At 33.8% G+C, this 19,591-nt stretch overlaps 1 protein-coding gene across 1 annotated transcript; it reads right to left on the reverse strand.

The window, feature by feature from the left end:
* Positions 1–7,573: 7,573 nt before the first annotated feature.
* Positions 7,574–18,631, reverse strand: LOC126725119 (protein ROOT HAIR DEFECTIVE 3-like). Its single transcript, XM_050429649.1, has 23 exons — positions 18,389–18,631; positions 17,235–17,384; positions 16,691–16,757; positions 16,504–16,606; positions 15,801–15,871; positions 15,579–15,642; positions 15,426–15,491; positions 15,295–15,342; positions 15,149–15,211; positions 14,984–15,040; positions 14,297–14,455; positions 14,146–14,214; positions 13,927–14,018; positions 13,323–13,401; positions 12,651–12,816; positions 12,222–12,346; positions 11,147–11,409; positions 10,964–11,060; positions 10,714–10,878; positions 9,968–10,072; positions 9,350–9,444; positions 9,151–9,247; positions 7,574–8,259 (listed from the first exon to the last, which is right to left on the reverse strand). Exons 1-23 carry the CDS (start codon positions 18,390–18,392, stop codon positions 8,005–8,007), a joined length of 2,460 nt encoding a protein of 819 aa, XP_050285606.1. The 5' UTR covers positions 18,393–18,631; the 3' UTR covers positions 7,574–8,004.
* Between the last annotated feature and the right edge of the window lie 960 nt (positions 18,632–19,591).

Below are 19,591 nucleotides of genomic sequence, written 5' to 3' on the forward strand. Positions count from 1 at the left end.
CCTTTCTTAGAGAGAACCAGGCGCTAGCAGGGAGTTCCATCTGCCTACTGTAACTGGCAAGTTTGCACCTCATCAATTATAAAGCCCAACCCAAAATCTAAGAAACACAGATGGACTAGACCACCCAGCCTAAACCCAATTGGGATAGTGTTATATTCTAGAAAGAACTCAATTTAGATTGGGATTAGAATTCTATGGATTAGAGATATTGTTATATTCTTGGAAAAACACAATTTTGAATGGGTCTATAATTATCTTTAACTAGTAAGTTGATCGTGCGACACACAAATAATATTTTGATATTTTATTTAAGACGGTTTTGGATAATGTTGTACATATATTATAAAGAAAAAGTAAACTAAATTAGAGAAAAGGAACATATAAATTTTGAGATATTAAAAATTAGTTTAGTAGTTTCACTACATATCTGTAGCCTTCTTAAGGTAAGATTATTATTTTTTTTAAATCATGAAACCAAAAATAAAAGTAAAAGAGTAACGGGACCATGAAAATCAACTAATTTATATTGTGTTCACATATTTCATACTATGAAATGAAAGTATGCCCAATCTCTCACCGTCTTCTATTCATTGATAATGTGACATAGGGGTGTGCAGAAAACCCACCGACCCGCCAAACCCGACCCAACCCAACCCGACCCACCGGGTTGGGTCGGTTTTTAAGGCTTGGTGGGTTGGGTTGGGTTACAAAAAAAATTTTTATGGCAGGTTGGGTTGGGTCTAGGTCATAAAATTACAAACCCGCCAAACCCAACCCAACCCACCCATATATAATATATATTTAAAATATATTTTTATATTTAATAAATTTTTAAAATCAATTATAGGGAACTTTTATATATATATATATATATATATACATTTAAATATATATTATATATTTAATAATTTAAAAAAAAAAACAGTTGTAGAATAGTATTTCCTCAGTTCCTTCTACTAATACTAATTTAATATATATATAATATATTATATAATTAATAAATTTTTTTAAATAGTCAGTTCTTCTTATCTTATATAAAAACCAATTAGTTTACACAAATCCTAATAAATTACTATTGTTGTTTAGTCATTAGTGTTGTTTGCTTTTAAAGAGTTACCTTGATACTAATCTTTAGGTTTTTTTAATATTTTAATTTTTTTTTTTATACTCAATTTAATAATAATAATAATAAATTTCAAACCCATGAGTTCAACCCGACCCAACCCGACCCATGTGGGTTGGGTTGGGTTGGGTTAGACTTATGTGATGGGTTGGGTTGGGTTGGGTTTTTTTTTACCCGTCATGGTGGGTTGGGTCAAAAAATCCCCTCAACCCGACCCAACTCGACCCATGCACACCCCTAGTGTGACATTAAAACATGATGTGGGCAAGTGTGTAGGCATGTATCTTATAGATGATTTAAAATTAAATCATGGTAGAATATGGCTTTACATTGTGCACCAAATATTCTCTCTACTTATATACCCAAAGCAAAAACTATCCAACCAAACTACCCAAACCTAAATCATATTTAAGCCCCTAATTTTTTTTTTAAAAAAAATACCCGTAAGGGTTTCGGCATCTTAATGATAGTGGGAGGCCTGTATAACAGAGGTGGTGACCTCTTAGATTCCTCTTTCTCTCTCTTTCAAATGTTTTGTCAATCTCAGGTCTTTTATTTTGGTAATATACAGTGAAACAATGCGTTTTATTTAACAATCCGCAACATTTTTTGTGTCTCTCTATCTCTTTTCAAGGTCTTATCTAGTTAGTTATTACCATTAGTCCTTAATTATTTTTTTTTTTTTTAAATACTAAAATGATGGGTATGCTAAAAGACATGAAAAATAGAGAAAAGTGTGGTGTAAGCTTAGTCAATTAATGAGGCATTAATGAGATAACAGTAAAATAAGTTAATGTGAACTTTTGGGTAACAGAAAAAAAAAACTTAATGAAAGAGATAAAAAAAAAATGCTAAATGCAAGCTTAAAGCACCACTTGGTAGGACCTCATGCACTCTCACATGAGGTTTCCTTATATATACTAGACGCAAACCCACGCGATGTATGGAAATAGATAATTATATTTTAGTTATGGTATAATATATAATTTGCTCTCCAAATTTTGAGGAAAATAATTTGTTTTGCCAAAAACTTAAACAATTTCTAAAATTACTTTTCATTTATCTATCTTGAAAAATATATCATCCTTTATGTGGGGGCCAGTTGGTTAGGAGGGATTATTAAGGCTGTATGAATTGGGCCTATAGCCCAATCCGAGGACATTAACTAATCCAAGAATGGCCAAATGAGATTATAATGGGAATGATATAAAGACAAAAATAAAGATAGTACGAGATAGTCCAACACACGTCTAAGGAGAAAAGCCATCTCGGGAACGAGGATCCGAGGTCAGTAAGAGTGTCATATCATCCTAGACCTTCTTCAAAGTTACATCACAGCTAGGAGTTGGATGTTGGACAAGGAGTAAGTAAAGGGAGGCAACAAATATCTTCAAAAGCTACTACCTCCACATTAAATGCCTCCAAACTAACTCTCTGGCCGCATTAATGTGGAAGTGATACCTGAATAGTGACCAAGCAGCCTTACAACTACTATTTGATAGTTCTAAGAGGTGTTGGATAGGACAAGAAGGAGCTCCTAAAATCCAATCTACACGTGTGTGATAAGGATAACACCAAGATTGTAATATATAGCACGAAAAGGTGACCTAAAAAGGGGATCGAGAAAAAATCATAAAATCTAGGCAATAACATTGTGGATTCTGGTAACTGTGTTCATCAACAAGATATTATAAGATAAGCTTCTCAGGCTGTATCGAGGACAGATTTTCTTACTTTACTTATGCCTAACAATCTTAATTCAGCAACTTTTATGGTCCATCTTTTAGAGTAGAACTAGTTCTTTCACCCACGCTCTATAAATTCATTGTTTAGGCTTGTTGGGCTTGAACCCAATCTCATACTGGGTCTAATCCAAATTCAGTCCTTACACTTTATTATTTGGATTTATTTTTCCTGTACAAGTAAATGGTATACTTGATTCTTTTAAGAGTAATGCTATCGTTTGAAGTGTTGAACCCCAATGTGTACGGATCAAACCCAACAATGTGTCCATTCAAACTCCACCAGAAAAGCAAACCATGATAGGGAACACCATGTAGACAGGGATGGAGTCAGAACTTTGAGTTAGGGGGGCGATTTTATTGTTGGTCGTGTATGCTGTGCTTTAAACCTATGATTTTGCAGCACTTGGTTACTGAGTTTTTTTTTTTTTTTTTTTTTTTTGGGTAAGAACAAAATTATTTTTGTTTAGAATTTTTTAGAGGACAGAGTTATTTATTTTGGATAAAATTAGTTAACTGAGCTTAATTTTTTTTTTAGTCTTATTGGTAATTTTTGTTGTTGAGCCTCTTTTTTTTTTTTTTTTTTTTTTTGGGCTTGTATATATATTTTATTTTAGATTTTAGATCTATAAATTTTTTTATGGTCACTAATTAAAATGAGAAAAATGCTAGAGCTATAAGTTTATAAATTACTGATGTAATAAGTAGTTATTGGTAAGTAAAAAAATGGTGTAATTTTATAGAACAAAATTGTGAGTATAGCATTACTCTTAAAAGAATCAATAATAGCGTTTCATGGATATAAGCTATCGTTTGAAGTGTTGAACCCCAATCTCTAGAGTTTCACTTAGATTAAAGTTTGTTATATTATTACCTTTTTTTTTATTTAGAGATGTGATATATCATGATTATTGTCACTTAGTTGGGTGATCCAATGAGGCATAATATTGCTAAACCAATCCCAGTGGCCCCTTATGGGCTGAAACGATTCAATTTTGAGAAGTATTATTCCAATCCCAATTAGGATTAGCGGCCTAGGTTTACCTCTTAATCCTCTTTTCCCTCTTATAAACAAAATAGTAGTATTCTATAATCAAAGGCTAAACTAAAGCTCGACCCTCATCTACACTGATATTGCCATGGATTTGATGCTATGCTCATGGAAACGCACACGGAGGAGGATCAAAGAGTTACCTGCGAATCTGTTACCATGTTCTCTTCCTCGTTGATGATGCCAAAAATCATCAGTTAGTTACACAATCCTCACGTGCTCAAGACAATACCTGCACAACATAAAACAAGAAGACCTTAGGAGAGTACCAGCATGGTACTAGCCAAAAACCCTCTGAAGGTTAAATTAGAGAATTTTTTTCACAACTCTAAAGTGCCAAAACTATGGTGAATTATACGAACCTTTTTTTTTTTTTTTTGGAAGGCTTGGGGTTTTTATAGTAGAGTTGAACCGACGTTTGTTTCTTGGCTAAGAAAATGCTTCCTTATGGAGAAAAATCCTAATAAATGTACGTATTTCATGGAATTCTTCCCATATAGAGGTTTCTTGACTATGGTCAATTGTAGAGCGCAAGATCCATTCAGGGTTCCTTGGAGGTTACTTAAGCCACGTGAATGCCACATGGCATTGCCACCGTCCACTTTGTATCCGTCTACTTTTTATCCGACCATCATGGAGAGTTCGTCTCCTTGTGCAACGTCACCCTTTATTACTTTAAGCTTAAAGCACCACCGCTTATGGTCGATGTGGTAGGGTGAAACCGTCTGCATCCTTTTTATCCTCATCACTCGCAAACAAAGGTCCATTCTGTCACGACAGAAGAAGTATGAACTATTTTCATGACAGTATGGGTGGAAATCTTACTTCGATTGCCTTTAACATTTGTGTTGTTTCAATGCAAGTCTGTCTCGAAGCGTTTGGTTGTCTTTAATCTATACTTCTTATTTTGCTAACCGCTTTGTTAGCCACCACTCTTCCATGGATGCACCCTTCACCTTTCTCATGCAAATATGCCAAAAAAAAAAAAACACTACATGACTCCCAAGGAACCCGAACTCAAATCCTTACATTCGCTCTCAGATCAAGATTGAACCGGAACCATATTCATTTCCTCACTCATTCCAGTAACGGTTGAAGCTTCGTGTAATGACTATGCAGTAAATCCAATTACTAGGCAAAGCGTGACTCTCCCCCACATATTAAATCCAATTACTAGGCAACTCATATTCGATTCATATGAGGGTGAGGGTTGGGTTGGCGGGTTTATATACCGTTATGACAATCATGACCAGCTCAGTTATAGGGTGGTGCTAATTCGTGGATTCAATAGCAAGTTAAAGAAAGTTGAGTTGGATATGTTTATATCAGAAACGGGTGAATGAAGGAAGTCAATGGTGGTGTTTTGTCAGGGTAAATTTCATTGTCGTGGTGTTTCCTATAAGAATTTGCTTTTCTGGTGGGATAGTAAGCATGGCCGCCTTATTGGGTTTGATCCATACAACAATGCTCGTTATCGTCTCTTTGAGCACCCAAAAATGTTGGGAGTGTGTCGCGGTTGCTTGAGGGTATGTCATATTTTTAAGAATCCAGAAAGGATTTTACGTCTTTGGGAGCTCAAAGACTATGATGATGATGAGGGAGGGAAATGGTGCTTGGAGCATGAGGTTCATTTTGACAAGATGGTTTCGGAAAGATAAATATTCTCACCTCAAACAATACATAGATAGACCACATCCTCCAAAGCTATCACTAGCCTTTCATCCAAACGATGGGGATATCATCTATTTGATAATTAAATATGGGGGGTATCATGAGTTTATCTGCAAACAATATCAAATGGTCATATAAAGCAACATGAGGAGAAAAACACTAGAAGTGATCTTTCATGAAGAATTCACAAGAAGCATTTCTCACCCTGCTGATGATGTTTTCACTTTGGTTCTCCCATGTTGGCCTACTCGTATACCTTCTCTCTTAGAGGATAGTGTTCTGATACCATCTAATTATCATTCTACTTGCTTGCATCTTCCTCTTTTGATTTGTGATATGCCTACATTCATTTTATTGGTATTGACAATTGATAGAAGTATTATCAAATTTTATGGTTAATTTGTTTACCACTTGTTCCTTTTTTACCTTCAATGATAGACATCGGTAATCACAAAACATAACGACTTTCTCTTACAATAAAGAAACACAACAACAACTAACCATAAGCAGCTTTGATATAACCCTAAACATTGGACATGGAATTAATGTATCCTGCCCCATATAGCATACTTCTCTCTTTCATTTGAAATTGAGAAAACAAAGGTGAAGCCCAAACAAGTATTAGCCCATTTATTTTTCGTAAGCTATCGAGCTCTTTGCCAACAATTATGTCACTACATAGGTTGACTCTTTGGCCCATGTTCTCATTGCAACATGTGTTGGATTTCAAGGCCCACAAATATAAGTGAGCCACTAAAGAAGTGTACTTGGAAGCACACAATCAACTCTTAGAAAATTGATTGACAACTCAACAACTTTTCATTCCAATGTATGTTTATCTTCTTGAATAGTTTCTATTACACTAAAAAATCTTGAGTGAGACGGGCGCATGCATCCATTATCTCACTAACATGTGGGTCCCACACCATTGACATGTGGGACCCACATGTCAGTGAGACAATAGGCGCATGCGCCTGTCTCACAAGATAACATTTCCTATTACACACACTAGTGTATGTCTATTACACACTTAAAGCCATGAGTTCTCTTGTAAAATACAGTTATGTGTACCATGTGTACATTTAATTGTGTGCACTAGTAATTATCCTATTTTCCTTACTAATCTATTTGAAAAAAAAAAAAAAAACCCTCTTTCCAGACGAGGAAAATCACTTTGTAAAGCATGCAAATCCCCATATTCTTCATTTTAAGTTATTTAAGTCTAGAACTTTCCAGCACAAAGTATAAGATTTCATCACTTCGTGAAACAACTCAGCTCCTTTTCCTCTCCAAAGCTTCTGGAGAAAAGAACAAAGCTCAAATCACATCACTGTAATGCAGCAGCACATCATCCTCTCCACTAAAGTTGCTGTAGAGATTGGAATGCATTTCATGAGGTTTTCACCTTTGTTCTCCCATGGTGGCCAACTCCCATACCTTCTCCCTTACAGAACGTCAGCTAATGTGCTCCCATGGTGGCCAACTCCAGTACCCCTTAAAGAACGTCAACTAATTTATCATTCTGCTCGCTTGCATTTTCCTTTTCTGATTTGTGTTTTACCATCTGCCCACGTCTATTTTATTCGTATTGTTAATGATAAACCATAATCAAATTTAATGATCACTTATAAACTTTTTATCTATACTTTATTAAGTTTGTATCTTAAGTATTACCATCAGCATTGATTATTACCTTCTATTTTTACATTCCTCGATAAACATCAGTAATCAGACTACAACTATCTTTCAAGTTTCAGACTTGTGTATAAACTTTTCCCTTGATAAATTTTAACAATGCACATAAAAAGTATCCTACCCCCAACAGATACTATTTCTGCTTTCTTGTTATTTATATAATGTTTAGGATATAAGATAAATAGACCTGCCTCTAATTGATACTTCACTTCTTTACTTGAAACTCTGAAAACAATGTAACGGTGACAAATAAGTACTAAAAGTTTAAAGGTAATAGGAAAGGCAATCGAAGAAAGAAATAAGTGCCGATCAATAAACACTTATGATTTATCAACCTTACATAAATTAGTCTCCAACTGGTTTTCAAACCAGTAAAATATCAAATAAGAATGCTCATTAACAAATCTAAGTATATTACAATCACACAGCGTTACAACTCACAAGACAAAATTGAATAAGAACAAGCATAATGAACCACATCATCCAATAAACAAAATGGAAACACCTATTTAAATATGGAAACTATTGATGGGGCCTCCTGAGCAACAGCCCCCGTATGTGGCACTCGAACAAAAATCAATGCCTTAAAAACCTATTCCTCTCGCATGCTCACAAGAGTTAAGCTTCATGGGCCATAAACGTGCAACATCCGGCCAAAGAGCAAGCAAGACACCAGCGCTTTAAAATGAAGAATTTCTATTTAATCGGATGGATTAGTTCCTTTAGTCTTCTTTTGCAGGACTGGAATATTCAGACGAAATTACTTCAGATGAAGCACTAGATGACACACTACTGCTGGCACTTACTCCATTCCTAAAGCTTCTTGATTCCAGTGCAGGGTTTCTTTGTTGATCGTTAGTTGCAGGGTTTCTATTGGGATCATTAGTCATAGGGTTTTGCCCCTCCTCTGCTAATCTTTTAAGAAGATTCATGACAGTGGGAAGGAACTTGGTGGACAAGGAAATAAGCCCAGGAAGCTGCAAATTACACAGTTATAAATCAGCTTCATTAGAATTTTTTCAAACAAAAAAAACAGAAGATAAATAATTAAAAACACTAAAGGATTTTTTTTTTTTTTTTTTTTTTTTTTTGGCCACACAATTATTTATTCAAAAGGGATTTTATGTCATAATGGTTAAAGCTACTTAATTGGTATTTTTTGGTTCTCACTTATTGGCGTTTCTTGTATACAACCCATGAATTGGGTTGGGCCCCCTTTTGGGAAAAATTATCATAAAGCGGCCCCCTCACAGCAAGTGGATCCAACACACCCACGAGACCCACATGCTAAGAGAAAACCACAGCATAAAATGGGTCCATGAGAAACTACCAATCTTTTGGGGCTTTTCTTAATGAATTGTCTTTCTGAAGAATAGTTTAAAATATTAAAGGGATTTATCCCTCCAATATCAACTGCACGAGCCTATAGTTTTGATGAATAAGATATTGCTTGGCCTAAACAGCATGCATTCTTAATCTCTCAATAATCCCTATTAAAGATAAAATATACAAGCAGGAATCAATTTAAAAGATAACTTCAAAGAAACAGTCTTTCTAAACCATAATCTACAAATTTAAGAAAAGAAAAAATAAAATGACAATAATACGTCCGCTATTTACGGAACTCATTGTGAAGAATTTCAATTATATGGATTGGCGTCTTTGAGATTTGAACTTTAATTCAAGAGCCTATTGTTATATAGCAATTAAGTAGTTGAAAAAGGACAAAGTCTCAAAGTTCAGTTTTCAGATGCACTTTCAAACAATCAACCAGTTGTAGAATTTCTTAAAATCAATCTTCCAAATTAACCATCAATTGACAATAAACTAATGGGGCTTAAACAATCACAATTGAATTTAATACTCACAGCACCATTGCGAAATTCACCCGAAATGTCCAGCTGCACCCACAAGGCTTTGAATAGTAAAAAACCAACAAAGATGACACACAAATACAAAGGATTTCTGCAATGAAGACATACCAAATTAAGTTAAACCATTATACATCAGGGGTATATACATGAACCTAAACAAAATCAAATTTCACAATACATGAAAAACATGTACCTTAGAAGTGTCATAAATTCATTGAATCCCAAGATTACCATGGCAGCAATGGCCCATGGTGGTGGCAACCAGTTGTTATTACGCTTGTTGGCTTCCTGAAAAATCATATAAGAGTGAAAGAAGTTAGTAAATTATTTCCTAGTAAAATGACAATGATAAAGATGGTCTTTTGATATGCATTTGTGTACATCTTCAACTATAATAAACACACATCTGAATAAAAGAAATTGCAAATCAAGATACTGAATAATGCACCCTGAGAGAAATGCTGCAGGTAGTCATATTGTGAAGAGATTTTATTAGGCATACAATAGTTCTAATTGCTTATAGAATAATATAAAATTAAATTATATAAAAAAATGAGAGATTAACAACCTATAAGGATTTTTTTTTTTAACAGGACTATTTTTATAATATTTATCACTTCCTTTCTTCTAATATTATTATATAATTTATATTACACAGGTTTCCCACCAACAAATCTTAAAACCAATCAAACTAAAAAATTATGGCAGAATGAAATCCAGTATTCAGCAATTTTGGTTTTCATCCTTTTAAGAGAATCAATATTTAAAATGAAATGAATCATCTAAATCATTAATATGCAATATATCATGCCTGTGCAGCGATGGCCTGAGAGACAGTATATTCCGTCTCTGACTTGAATTGTCTCCACAAAGATTTGCACTGGACAGGTGTAATCAATGTTTTCTTCGGTGAAACCTGCATGGAAGAAACCAACCACATTAACTAATTGGAGCTTAAGAGCAAAACAATGATAAAAAACACTAAAACCATGCAAGAGAGAGACACACAGAATTGAATCAAAATCGAGCATCGAGTCCACTATGGAAGCTTGCTCACCTAAATAAATTAATTTCTGAAATCAAGACTACATTTGTATGTATAGTAGCAAATTTCTTGTTTTTTTTTTTACTTTTTCCTTTGTGTTTCTGATAAGCAAAACATGTACATGTCATATACTCAAATTGAACTAGAAGGCTAAATCTTAAATTTGAGTGGGCTCTTTGGATTATTGTCAACTAATCAGAATAAGCATGATGTACTTTTTGCCACCATAATATCCTATTCAAAATTAACGTGTCATATCATATACATATCCAAATTTTTCCTTAAGACTAACCCACTTGCCAAATTGGACCTGTTGACAGATTTGGTCAGAGCTACAAGGACCAGATCTTGAACAGTAAATAAGGGTCCAAACATTATGCCAGAAAAACTTTTCTAGAGAGAACCCTGTTGTTTCCTTTTACATCTGTTTATTATGTTGAGATTTGAGAATAAAATTTTTAGCATAAAATTATGAACTCCAGAAGAAAGAACTTCAGTTAAACAAAAGTCACCTCTTCCCAAGTGCTTGAGGCCAGTGGATCAAATGATGTAACGCTCCTATCTTTAACAGCACCATTTGTGGATTCCACCAAAGCAACAGATAGTGTACCCTCAATATTATCACTATGATCATCATCCAAACGGGTCACGGCCATAACAGCCATAAGCTTTAAGGACTGGACAAATTAATAGGAATAATTAACAGACATGCAATACACAGTTAATAATTAACAGAAAATATTTATATAAACTGTGGCATACTGCAGAGCGAGCAGTTTTGGTGATTGCTCGAATGTCATCCTTCCCAGTCCAAACCCGCGGCATTGAATCGGAATCATGACTAAACAATGCTGTAAACCTGTTTGCAACTTAAAGTTAATCCCAACAAGAGGAATCTGAAAAAAGATGAAATAATTAGAATCAGATATTGCAAGTAGTTGCTACCTGTCCTTCATGCGGATCAGGACCCTTCCTGCTTCTTCTCTTGCTTTTGCTTCAACCACTCCTCTCGCATAGTCCTTAGTACTTGCAAGCATTTTATCCTTTGTTTGTTCGTCCAAGTCAAAACCAGAAAGCGCATCAGAAAGCCCAGAAACAGCAGCTTCAGTCTCACGCCTAAGAAGTTTCCTTATAGCCGGCCAGGTCTCATTACTAGCTCCATCTAATAGAGCTTCCACAGGTCCTGATAATGCCTCTTTAAGCTTTGCCTGCAAATTTGTTATAATCATCAGCAAGGTTATCATAATCTGCTTATTCTGCCAACTTTAAATATCTAGGCACTAAAGAAAGTAAACAATTCTCCATATATTAAGAAATCCATAACCATATGAGTAGTTATAAAGCACAAGGGCACAACAAGTTTTTGTAGAGACAACAGGCTCTAAAAAGAAAACCATGATGGTTAATCTGAAATATCAAATGTAACAAGATATCTCATGATATTAAAAAAGTTAATAGAAAAATCAGATCAATTTCCATCAATGGTTTTAAAGCCAATTTCCACAGATTTTGTTTAAATTGTCAAGGTTATAAAATTGATGGTTTAAGGATATATGTAAAGCCAATTTCCATAGTTTTTAATAATTACGGATATTACCAGTTAGCTGTTAATTGGCCACCAAAAAAATTTTTATTATTTTCAAATTGACAAGTATACAAATCACACAAAAAAGCATACTTCTTTTGTCAGCCATGACAGACATGATCACATCAGACTTGCATAATTCTTTCTTCAGCGGATTTTTCTTTTTTCTTTTTTTCCTTTCTTTCTATCTATTTTATGGTGAATTTTTTTTTTTTTAATTATGGTGATTTTTTTTTTAATTTTATAATTTGATAATTGAGAGAGAGGGGATTTGAACCCTGGATGTGTCCTTTAGAAACACTAGGAGGAGCCAACCAAACTATATAAGTATAGTTCCCATCAGATGTTGAAGTTACCAAACCATTTGAATCTTAACATTGTCACTATGCTTGAATAAAATCAGTTGAGAATCAAAATGGCTACAGGTTATTATACCTCATACAAAGAAGTAAGTTCAGAAAGCTTGGCAGCGCGGACAGAATCAATATGTGCATCTATATCACGTCGAAGTTTATCCCTCACTTTAGATGTGTCCCAGTTTGCTTGTTCAATAACAGCATCTGCAAGGCTACTGCGTCAATATAATCATTGCACTCAAGTGCCACACCACTGAAACCTATCCCCAAAATCAAATGCATACAAGACTAAAACCCTATACCTCTCAAACCTATTCAGACTATTCCAAGTTTAATTACTTTCATAAAATTTATTCATATAAATGATCCAAAACCCCTTTTAAAGACAATTATAATTAATCCGTTATCAACTTGTTTTGTCATCAATAGTTTCCTGTTTAAAAACTCTTTTTCTCCATTGATTTCAATTCACTTGGCTAACAAAATGGCAGTTTCAAGTTTAACACACCTGCACATCCTTCATCAAATAGAGCCATACAAAACTGTGCGCAGTTACAAGAGGCCAAAGAAAATGCTTCCCCTCCATTCAGAGCTTTATCAAATACTTGCTTGAATTTTTCTAAAGTTTCAGAACGAATGTGTCCCAGCAGGGATTGGAATGCCGGTTGGATACGCTAACAAATCAGAAAAAACAACATAATTGAATCATTAAATGAGTAGACACTGAATCACAGTTTTTATTGTCCAACAGATAATAAATAAGAAAAGTTTGAAAACCTTCTGAGCTTAATCAAAAGAAATCATTATAACAGCAACTTCAATGCTTTATAAGAAGACCTAGAAGCTCCTTTTAAAGCTTTCCCCTATAAAGATATGTGCAACAGAGTTTTTTTATTTCAAACATTTAATCTCAATTTCATAAACATGCAATTATTGGTGACCAGCTTGTGAACATAGAATAGAGAAATTATCAGATCTTATAAAACCTATCAAAAGAATTACAGAGCTCATTTTCAGATACTGCTAACAAACCAACATCCTAAATTCTCAGTTTCACATTGTACTCCAGTCATGTAATTTACATGACTGTACTTAGCCTTGATCCCAACTAATGGGTTCAGCAACATGAATGACAAAAACAGGGGGAGAAACTACCAAATCGCACGCAGAGATGAATTACCTGCAACAATTTCTCCTCAAACTGCCTCCGCTTTGCAGATCGGACACCTTCGTCAAAATAGGTAGCTTCTGCATCATACCTAAAAAGACAGAAAAACAGGAAGTTTTCAGTACTGAGGAAATTCATCATGAACAGTATTTCCACAGACATGAGAAGAGGGAGGAGGGAGATGATTATAAATGATATCATCCACACTAAAGCTTATTGCTAAAGTTGACATGAAAAGGTTTAGAAGCCATACATGGTGACATTAGGCACTAATAACCAACAAGGCAAACAAAGCCATCAGGCCAAATAGAAACAATTCATAATCCCAAAAGGCCAATGGGAAACAATAACTACAATACTACCCACCCTTCAAAAGATCCTACTGACAAGCTTCTAATCCTTATCACAAGAGGTGTACAATTGAGTATTAATATACATCAACTATGCATACATCTAGTTCATTGGTTGTTATCTAGGTCCTAGATCTACTCAAATCTGCCAATTGTTTACAAGCACAAGCAGTGACCAGGAAGCATATCCATCTTAAGGTTCATATTTCCTTGGCTATGTAGCATATGCTGCTAAACCAATTAAAAATTACATGAAACATACTTACTCTGATAAAAACGAATCAAGAATTGAACTGAGCTTTTTCCCAAATCCAGAAACAGGACCGGACTGCACAGTCTCTTCCAAATGACACCAATCCTGTGGTCATTTGTTGCAAATTGGATGTTGGTAGTCATTATCTTGGCAAAAATTATGGAATTTAAAAATAAAAAATATATATAAATAAAAGGAAACAATAATCCTAGGTTATATGAACTGCAGGTACCTCATTTGAAGCAAAAGAGGCATACTTTTCATTGGCGATTTCTTCACAGCGTACAGTAGCCACCATGACCTACAAATGGATGGATCTCGCATGACATAAACAACAACATAATATGCATATGCTACATATGGCATCTGGTTAACAATATTACCTTGTGAGCGGGAAGGTCAAGGTCCTTATTCTCCTTAATAACTTTCCAAATTTGCTGTGCACTAAAGGAAAAACCCGAAGCAGGAACTACTCCCCGTCGATCTCCCGCAAGCCCCCCAGGGGTAATAGAATGAAAGAATCGTTGCCTCAAGCTAGCAACCTACTTTTTTAACAATAAGTCAATAACTAATACAAAAACACACACAAATATATGTCAGATATGTTCGCCAAGCCAAAAGGCCCAACTCTATGCTTCAAACTGAAACCCAGATTCTAAGTAATGTCATGGGCAAAGAAATGTATACAATTAAAATTATTAATTAAAATAACAGCATGCTGGGAGAATTTATAACTAAAATCATTTAAATTCAACATCTAACCTAGCCCATTACTTTAAGTAATGCTATTCTAAGGTGCCTAATAAATTCAATAAGGTAAATTTTGAATGAATAATGATAAAATAAGGCAAAAATGAGCAAGATAAGAAAAATTCATCAACATGGCGTTACTTATAACTTTTTAATCAAATCATTACAAGAAATCTGCAATTCCTTCTTTATTTCTTTACAAACAATTCAAGAAAATAACCAAAAAAATGGGCTCATTTCAACAGTTATGAATAAACACAACAGAATAATATCATTCCAGGGCAGTCCCAATAAGAGAGATAAGAGGCATTTATGTGTACCTGCTCTTTAAATTGCTCTTCTTTTTCTTCATAACTAGAGAGAGCAACAACTTCAACCTGACCATTTAATCATTAACAATAAAACCATAAATGTATGATAATTACTCCCAACATACGGGATAAGGACATGTCTAAGCTAATCTTGCAAAAAGCATAGCATCTTACATTAAAAAATTCGCTTAATGGAGTTTCCTTGTGTGCATGGGGCTTAGGAACAGAGTCCCAAATCTGAAATTAAATAGAATTAAAGAAAATATCAATAATCACCAAAGATCAACCAAATAAGAAAAGCAAAAAAAAAAATCCCTCACCTTCTGAATATCTTCTCTTAGAACAGGTTCTAAATTTTCTAGTGGAGTCTACAAACAAACAAGGTTTAACACAATCAGAAATTTTTCTCAACTCAACAAGGAATAATAGATCAATAAAGAAAGGAACACACCCTTGTTTTATCACGTATGACAAACATCAAAGTCGTTTTGCGTGGACTAAACAGTCGCATCATGACCTGCAAGCATATGCCAGCATAAAGTTGACTTAACAAAACCTTCCAGAATCGAATAATCACTAATATATCGCAGGAAGATGGACATACCTGGAACACAGTCTTTAGAAGAGGCTTATTTGCAGCTTGCTCACGGCCAATGTCATGACACCACCTAGATAAAAGGCCCAAGAAGATTAACTTTACAATCTAGAAGAAGTAACAACGAAAGACTATAAACAACAATAATTAAATAAATGTATAAATTTTAAGATAGTAGAACTTACTAGACAAGGATACTTGTAAATTTCTCTAGTTTTACAGACAACTTACATGTTTATTAGCACTATATCTGAAACAGCGAGAGCAAAAAGGGCACTCTGCTTCTCAAATGCAGTGTCATCCTGAAACGAAGATAAAACCCATTAAAACAGACAGCAAGATACCAATATCCATATCACCATGTATAACTACATCCATAAAGAGTCATGACATATGAAATTAACATGTAACTAGAATTTCACCATTCTAACTTTGGGGGGAAAAAAATCATTTGTCACAATTATGTCAATAATTAAATGGCTTATTCTCATTTCTCTAGTCCCAAATATTGTACATAACAGCTTAATGAACCTGGATTGAATCTTACAATTGACTTATGATTAACAAAACAAAGGATTTATTTTTTGATCGGTAACAAAACAAAGGATTTATTACATTTTAATAAACTTTAAACAATCAAAAAAAAAATTCCTAATATAATCTTGAAAAATTAAGGACATAATTGCCAACCTGTAATGCAAAAGTTTTTCTCTTTATACTACATGGCATGGGCACTCAAGCAGAATGCAAAAATTACCATCATGGAACTTAAGACACTGGTGGATATATGTGCATTACAGGAGCAGTGATTTAGTAGATTGAGCCAGACAATAATAAGACAGAACTGCTTATGAGGATAACAATAAGATTCATTTCGTGATTGGAGCAATTTGAAATTATTAAATTTATTTAAAAGATATCGGAGGAAAGGCACCTCTCCACGTTCTCTTCCATCTGTACCCTCCAAATCCATTACAAGAGTACAAGGCTCAATACCAGCACATCTTGCCAACCAAATACCTTTAGTTGTTTGGGACCTAAAGACAGCAAATTGAGTCAGTTCATAGATATCTGCTGAGAAACATGAATACTGCAGTATTAAGAGAATTAAGATAACATGCCTTCCTTTAAAAGCATCCATCTCCCTGAAGTTGGTACCAAACAAGTGATTTAGTAGAGTACTCTTCCCTGTTCAGACCATAGAAATTAATGTAAAACTCTTAATTTTTCCATGAGTTAACAACTGACATAAGCAGCAATTGGCAGTTGCAGGGTTCCAATAGAAAATAAATTACATTAAATTGCCATTATGGAGAAAAAGGTGAAATCCCAGTATGTAAAAGCAAATGACAAAAGGAGGGTAAACAAAATTAACAGCTTAGCGAAATCAGATAAACAAAAATTAATATTTGACATCAGAATGATAGCCATGTCTCAGATTGCACAAGATTAAAGTGAACCCACTTCCACTTAATGTCTCAATCCATATAGCACAAAGTCTCAACTCAAAATCTTGTTCCATGTTGTTCACAAGAACAACATTGTAACAGCTTTAGAAGATTATTAGAACGAAATCTATTGCATGTAAATCCTTCTCAAAAAAAAAGCATAACTGTCGAATAAAAATACTTAAGATCAAAGAGTTTATGAGGAAAAAATGCATACCACTACTTTGGGGGCCCATGATCGAGACAATAGCATATGAAAGTCCACATTCAGCTAATTTTATCTTCTTGATTAATTTATCAATTCCAGTAGCATTGAACACACCATCTCCATCAATGAGTTGAGTGGAACAGGACTCCTCACTATTTGCTGCATAAGAACATAGTTCATATATTGGTGAGAACAGGAAAACAAGTCAAGGCTTCTAAGTATTCAAATTTCTCATATACTTGACTAAGCAAGAAGTCGCATAGAAACCTCAAAATGAATATTTCGCCGTGCATTCTAATGACAAGCACTGCTATGAGAAAATTTCTTTGAAGATTGAAGACTATAAGCTGGCAAAACACTTCTCCCTTATTTTTATCAAATTAACAACCATCTTTTTCCAATTTCAATATTGCAGCCATACTAATCTAACCAACCTTATCGTACAAGTCCCTCAATAAGTATAGCATTTCCTTAAAGGCTTAAACCATAGCCATCTATCTATCTTCTTGCACCAACTAAATAAGCAAGCCAATAAGAATCACAAAATTTTGCACCTAAACCTGTATTTGGCTGCTGATAAAACTGAGAGGGAAAAAAAAAAAAAAAAAAAAAAAAAAAAAACAACAACAACAACACCCAAATCAAAAACCAAAATCTTTTGCATGTTATGTGGTTCCTCGAGTAAGCCAAATAGATCACATTACCCCCAAGCCTTAAACACCATAAATTTCTACTTCCACGCCCTAAAAAGCTCCAAAAAACTAAAATTCACACCCCAATTTCTCATCTTTCCTTTCCCTACACTTTCTCAGCAACCAAACAAAAAGCAACCCAATAATCTATTGACGATCCAAAGGCAAAAAAAAGTTAATAAAGCTCAAACCCATAAACCTAAAATTCAATTTGACACAAAATCAATCAAAAACTAATTACACCCATTAAATAAAACAAAAACCCCATTAAAAATTTTGACAAACCCAGTTGTAACTTCCCACTTTTTCGGTTACATTGGTCAATACAATAAAATAAATAAATAAATAAACCCCAAACTGAAATCAATACAATACTAACAAAAAGGGAAACGTAAAATTGAAATTAAGAAAAGGCAATAATTGTGTGATAAATTAAGTAAATAGTATAAATCAGATGAATCAGAGAAATACCCATCAAAAAAGATTGAGTTTTGCTTCGGATTCCGAGCTTCTGAGGAATGTGAGAGATAGATTGGAGATCGATGATGATTATGCTCAGACAGAAACAAAGAGAGACACAGAGAGAGAGAGAGACTAGGAGAGAGAAAAAGAGAGATCTGGGATGGAGAGGGATTGATTGTATTTGGGATTGACTGTGTTGGAATGGTTCCTAATTCCCTATGTCGAAAGTAGTACACAACAACGATTGTTTCTCCTTGTCCTTGGTATCTTTATGGGTAAAAGATGAAAAAAGTTTCATAAAGTTTATTTTAAATTAAAATTAAAATTACAAAAATATTAAAAATATAGTAATATAATATAATGTAAATTTTATTAAAATACACTAAGGTTCGGGTTAATGCTAATTTTGTCCAAAATATTTCAAAATTATCCAATTTTTCTAAACTCAACTTGATTCCTAAGGTTTTTTTTTTTTTTTTTTAAATGATTTCTAAGACAAAGAAGAGAAAAATAACTAACTTGTAATTTAGGAACCAAATTGATTAGTTTGAAATGTTTTGAATTTGATCGGTATTAGCTCAAATCTGTTAAGTGATTAGAGATATAAAAAATTTTACAATCAAATGATAAATTTGCATTGAAGTAATATAACTTTTGTATGAACTCATAACTATAGCTAATTCAATCCTTGTGAATAAACTTATGATAAATTTTTTGATACTAGATATATTATTAAAAGAAAAAATTATAATATGGTATGGGGAATTTTAAATTATTAATAATTATTTAATTAAATTTTAAAAGAAAAACAATTGTGTAGAAGGGAGATGCTGATTGTGTTGAATAAGATATTAGTCTATTGTTTGATAACCAATCAAATTTTTATTGCAAAATCATGTGAAAATATTCAAGATTATACAAAATAAATTTGAATGCTAGATGAGTGAAATATTTTTAAAAACTTTATATTTTTGGTATGATATATTTTTGAGAGAGTTTTAACCTATGGCGTCCACTCCTGATGATAGCTCTTTATCATCAGACCAAGACACCAATCAGTTTTTTGGTGTAAGCGGGGATTGAACCTCAAATCTCTTATACAACCATCAGAGATTTTACCAATTGAGCTAACTGGAACCCACGGTATGATCTATTTTTGAAGTAAAATAAGTCAATCAAAATAAACTCGTCTAAACATATATCTCTTGACAA

The sequence above is a fragment of the Quercus robur genome, chromosome 5, assembly GCF_932294415.1.
Source record: "Quercus robur chromosome 5, dhQueRobu3.1, whole genome shotgun sequence".
In the NCBI taxonomy this organism is placed as follows: domain Eukaryota; kingdom Viridiplantae; phylum Streptophyta; class Magnoliopsida; order Fagales; family Fagaceae; genus Quercus; species Quercus robur.

What these genes read in the sequence shown, in the direction of transcription:
- LOC126725119 (XM_050429649.1), bottom strand. An exon ending in TTCTAAAGACTGTGTTCCAG is followed by an intron (nt 15,492 to 15,578) that starts GTATGTCCATCT and finishes ATATGCTTGCAG; the next exon opens with GTCATGATGCGACTGTTTAG. An exon ending in AAGAGCAATTTAAAGAGCAG is followed by an intron (nt 14,456 to 14,983) that starts GTACACATAAAT and finishes TTAAAAAAGTAG; the next exon opens with GTTGCTAGCTTGAGGCAACG.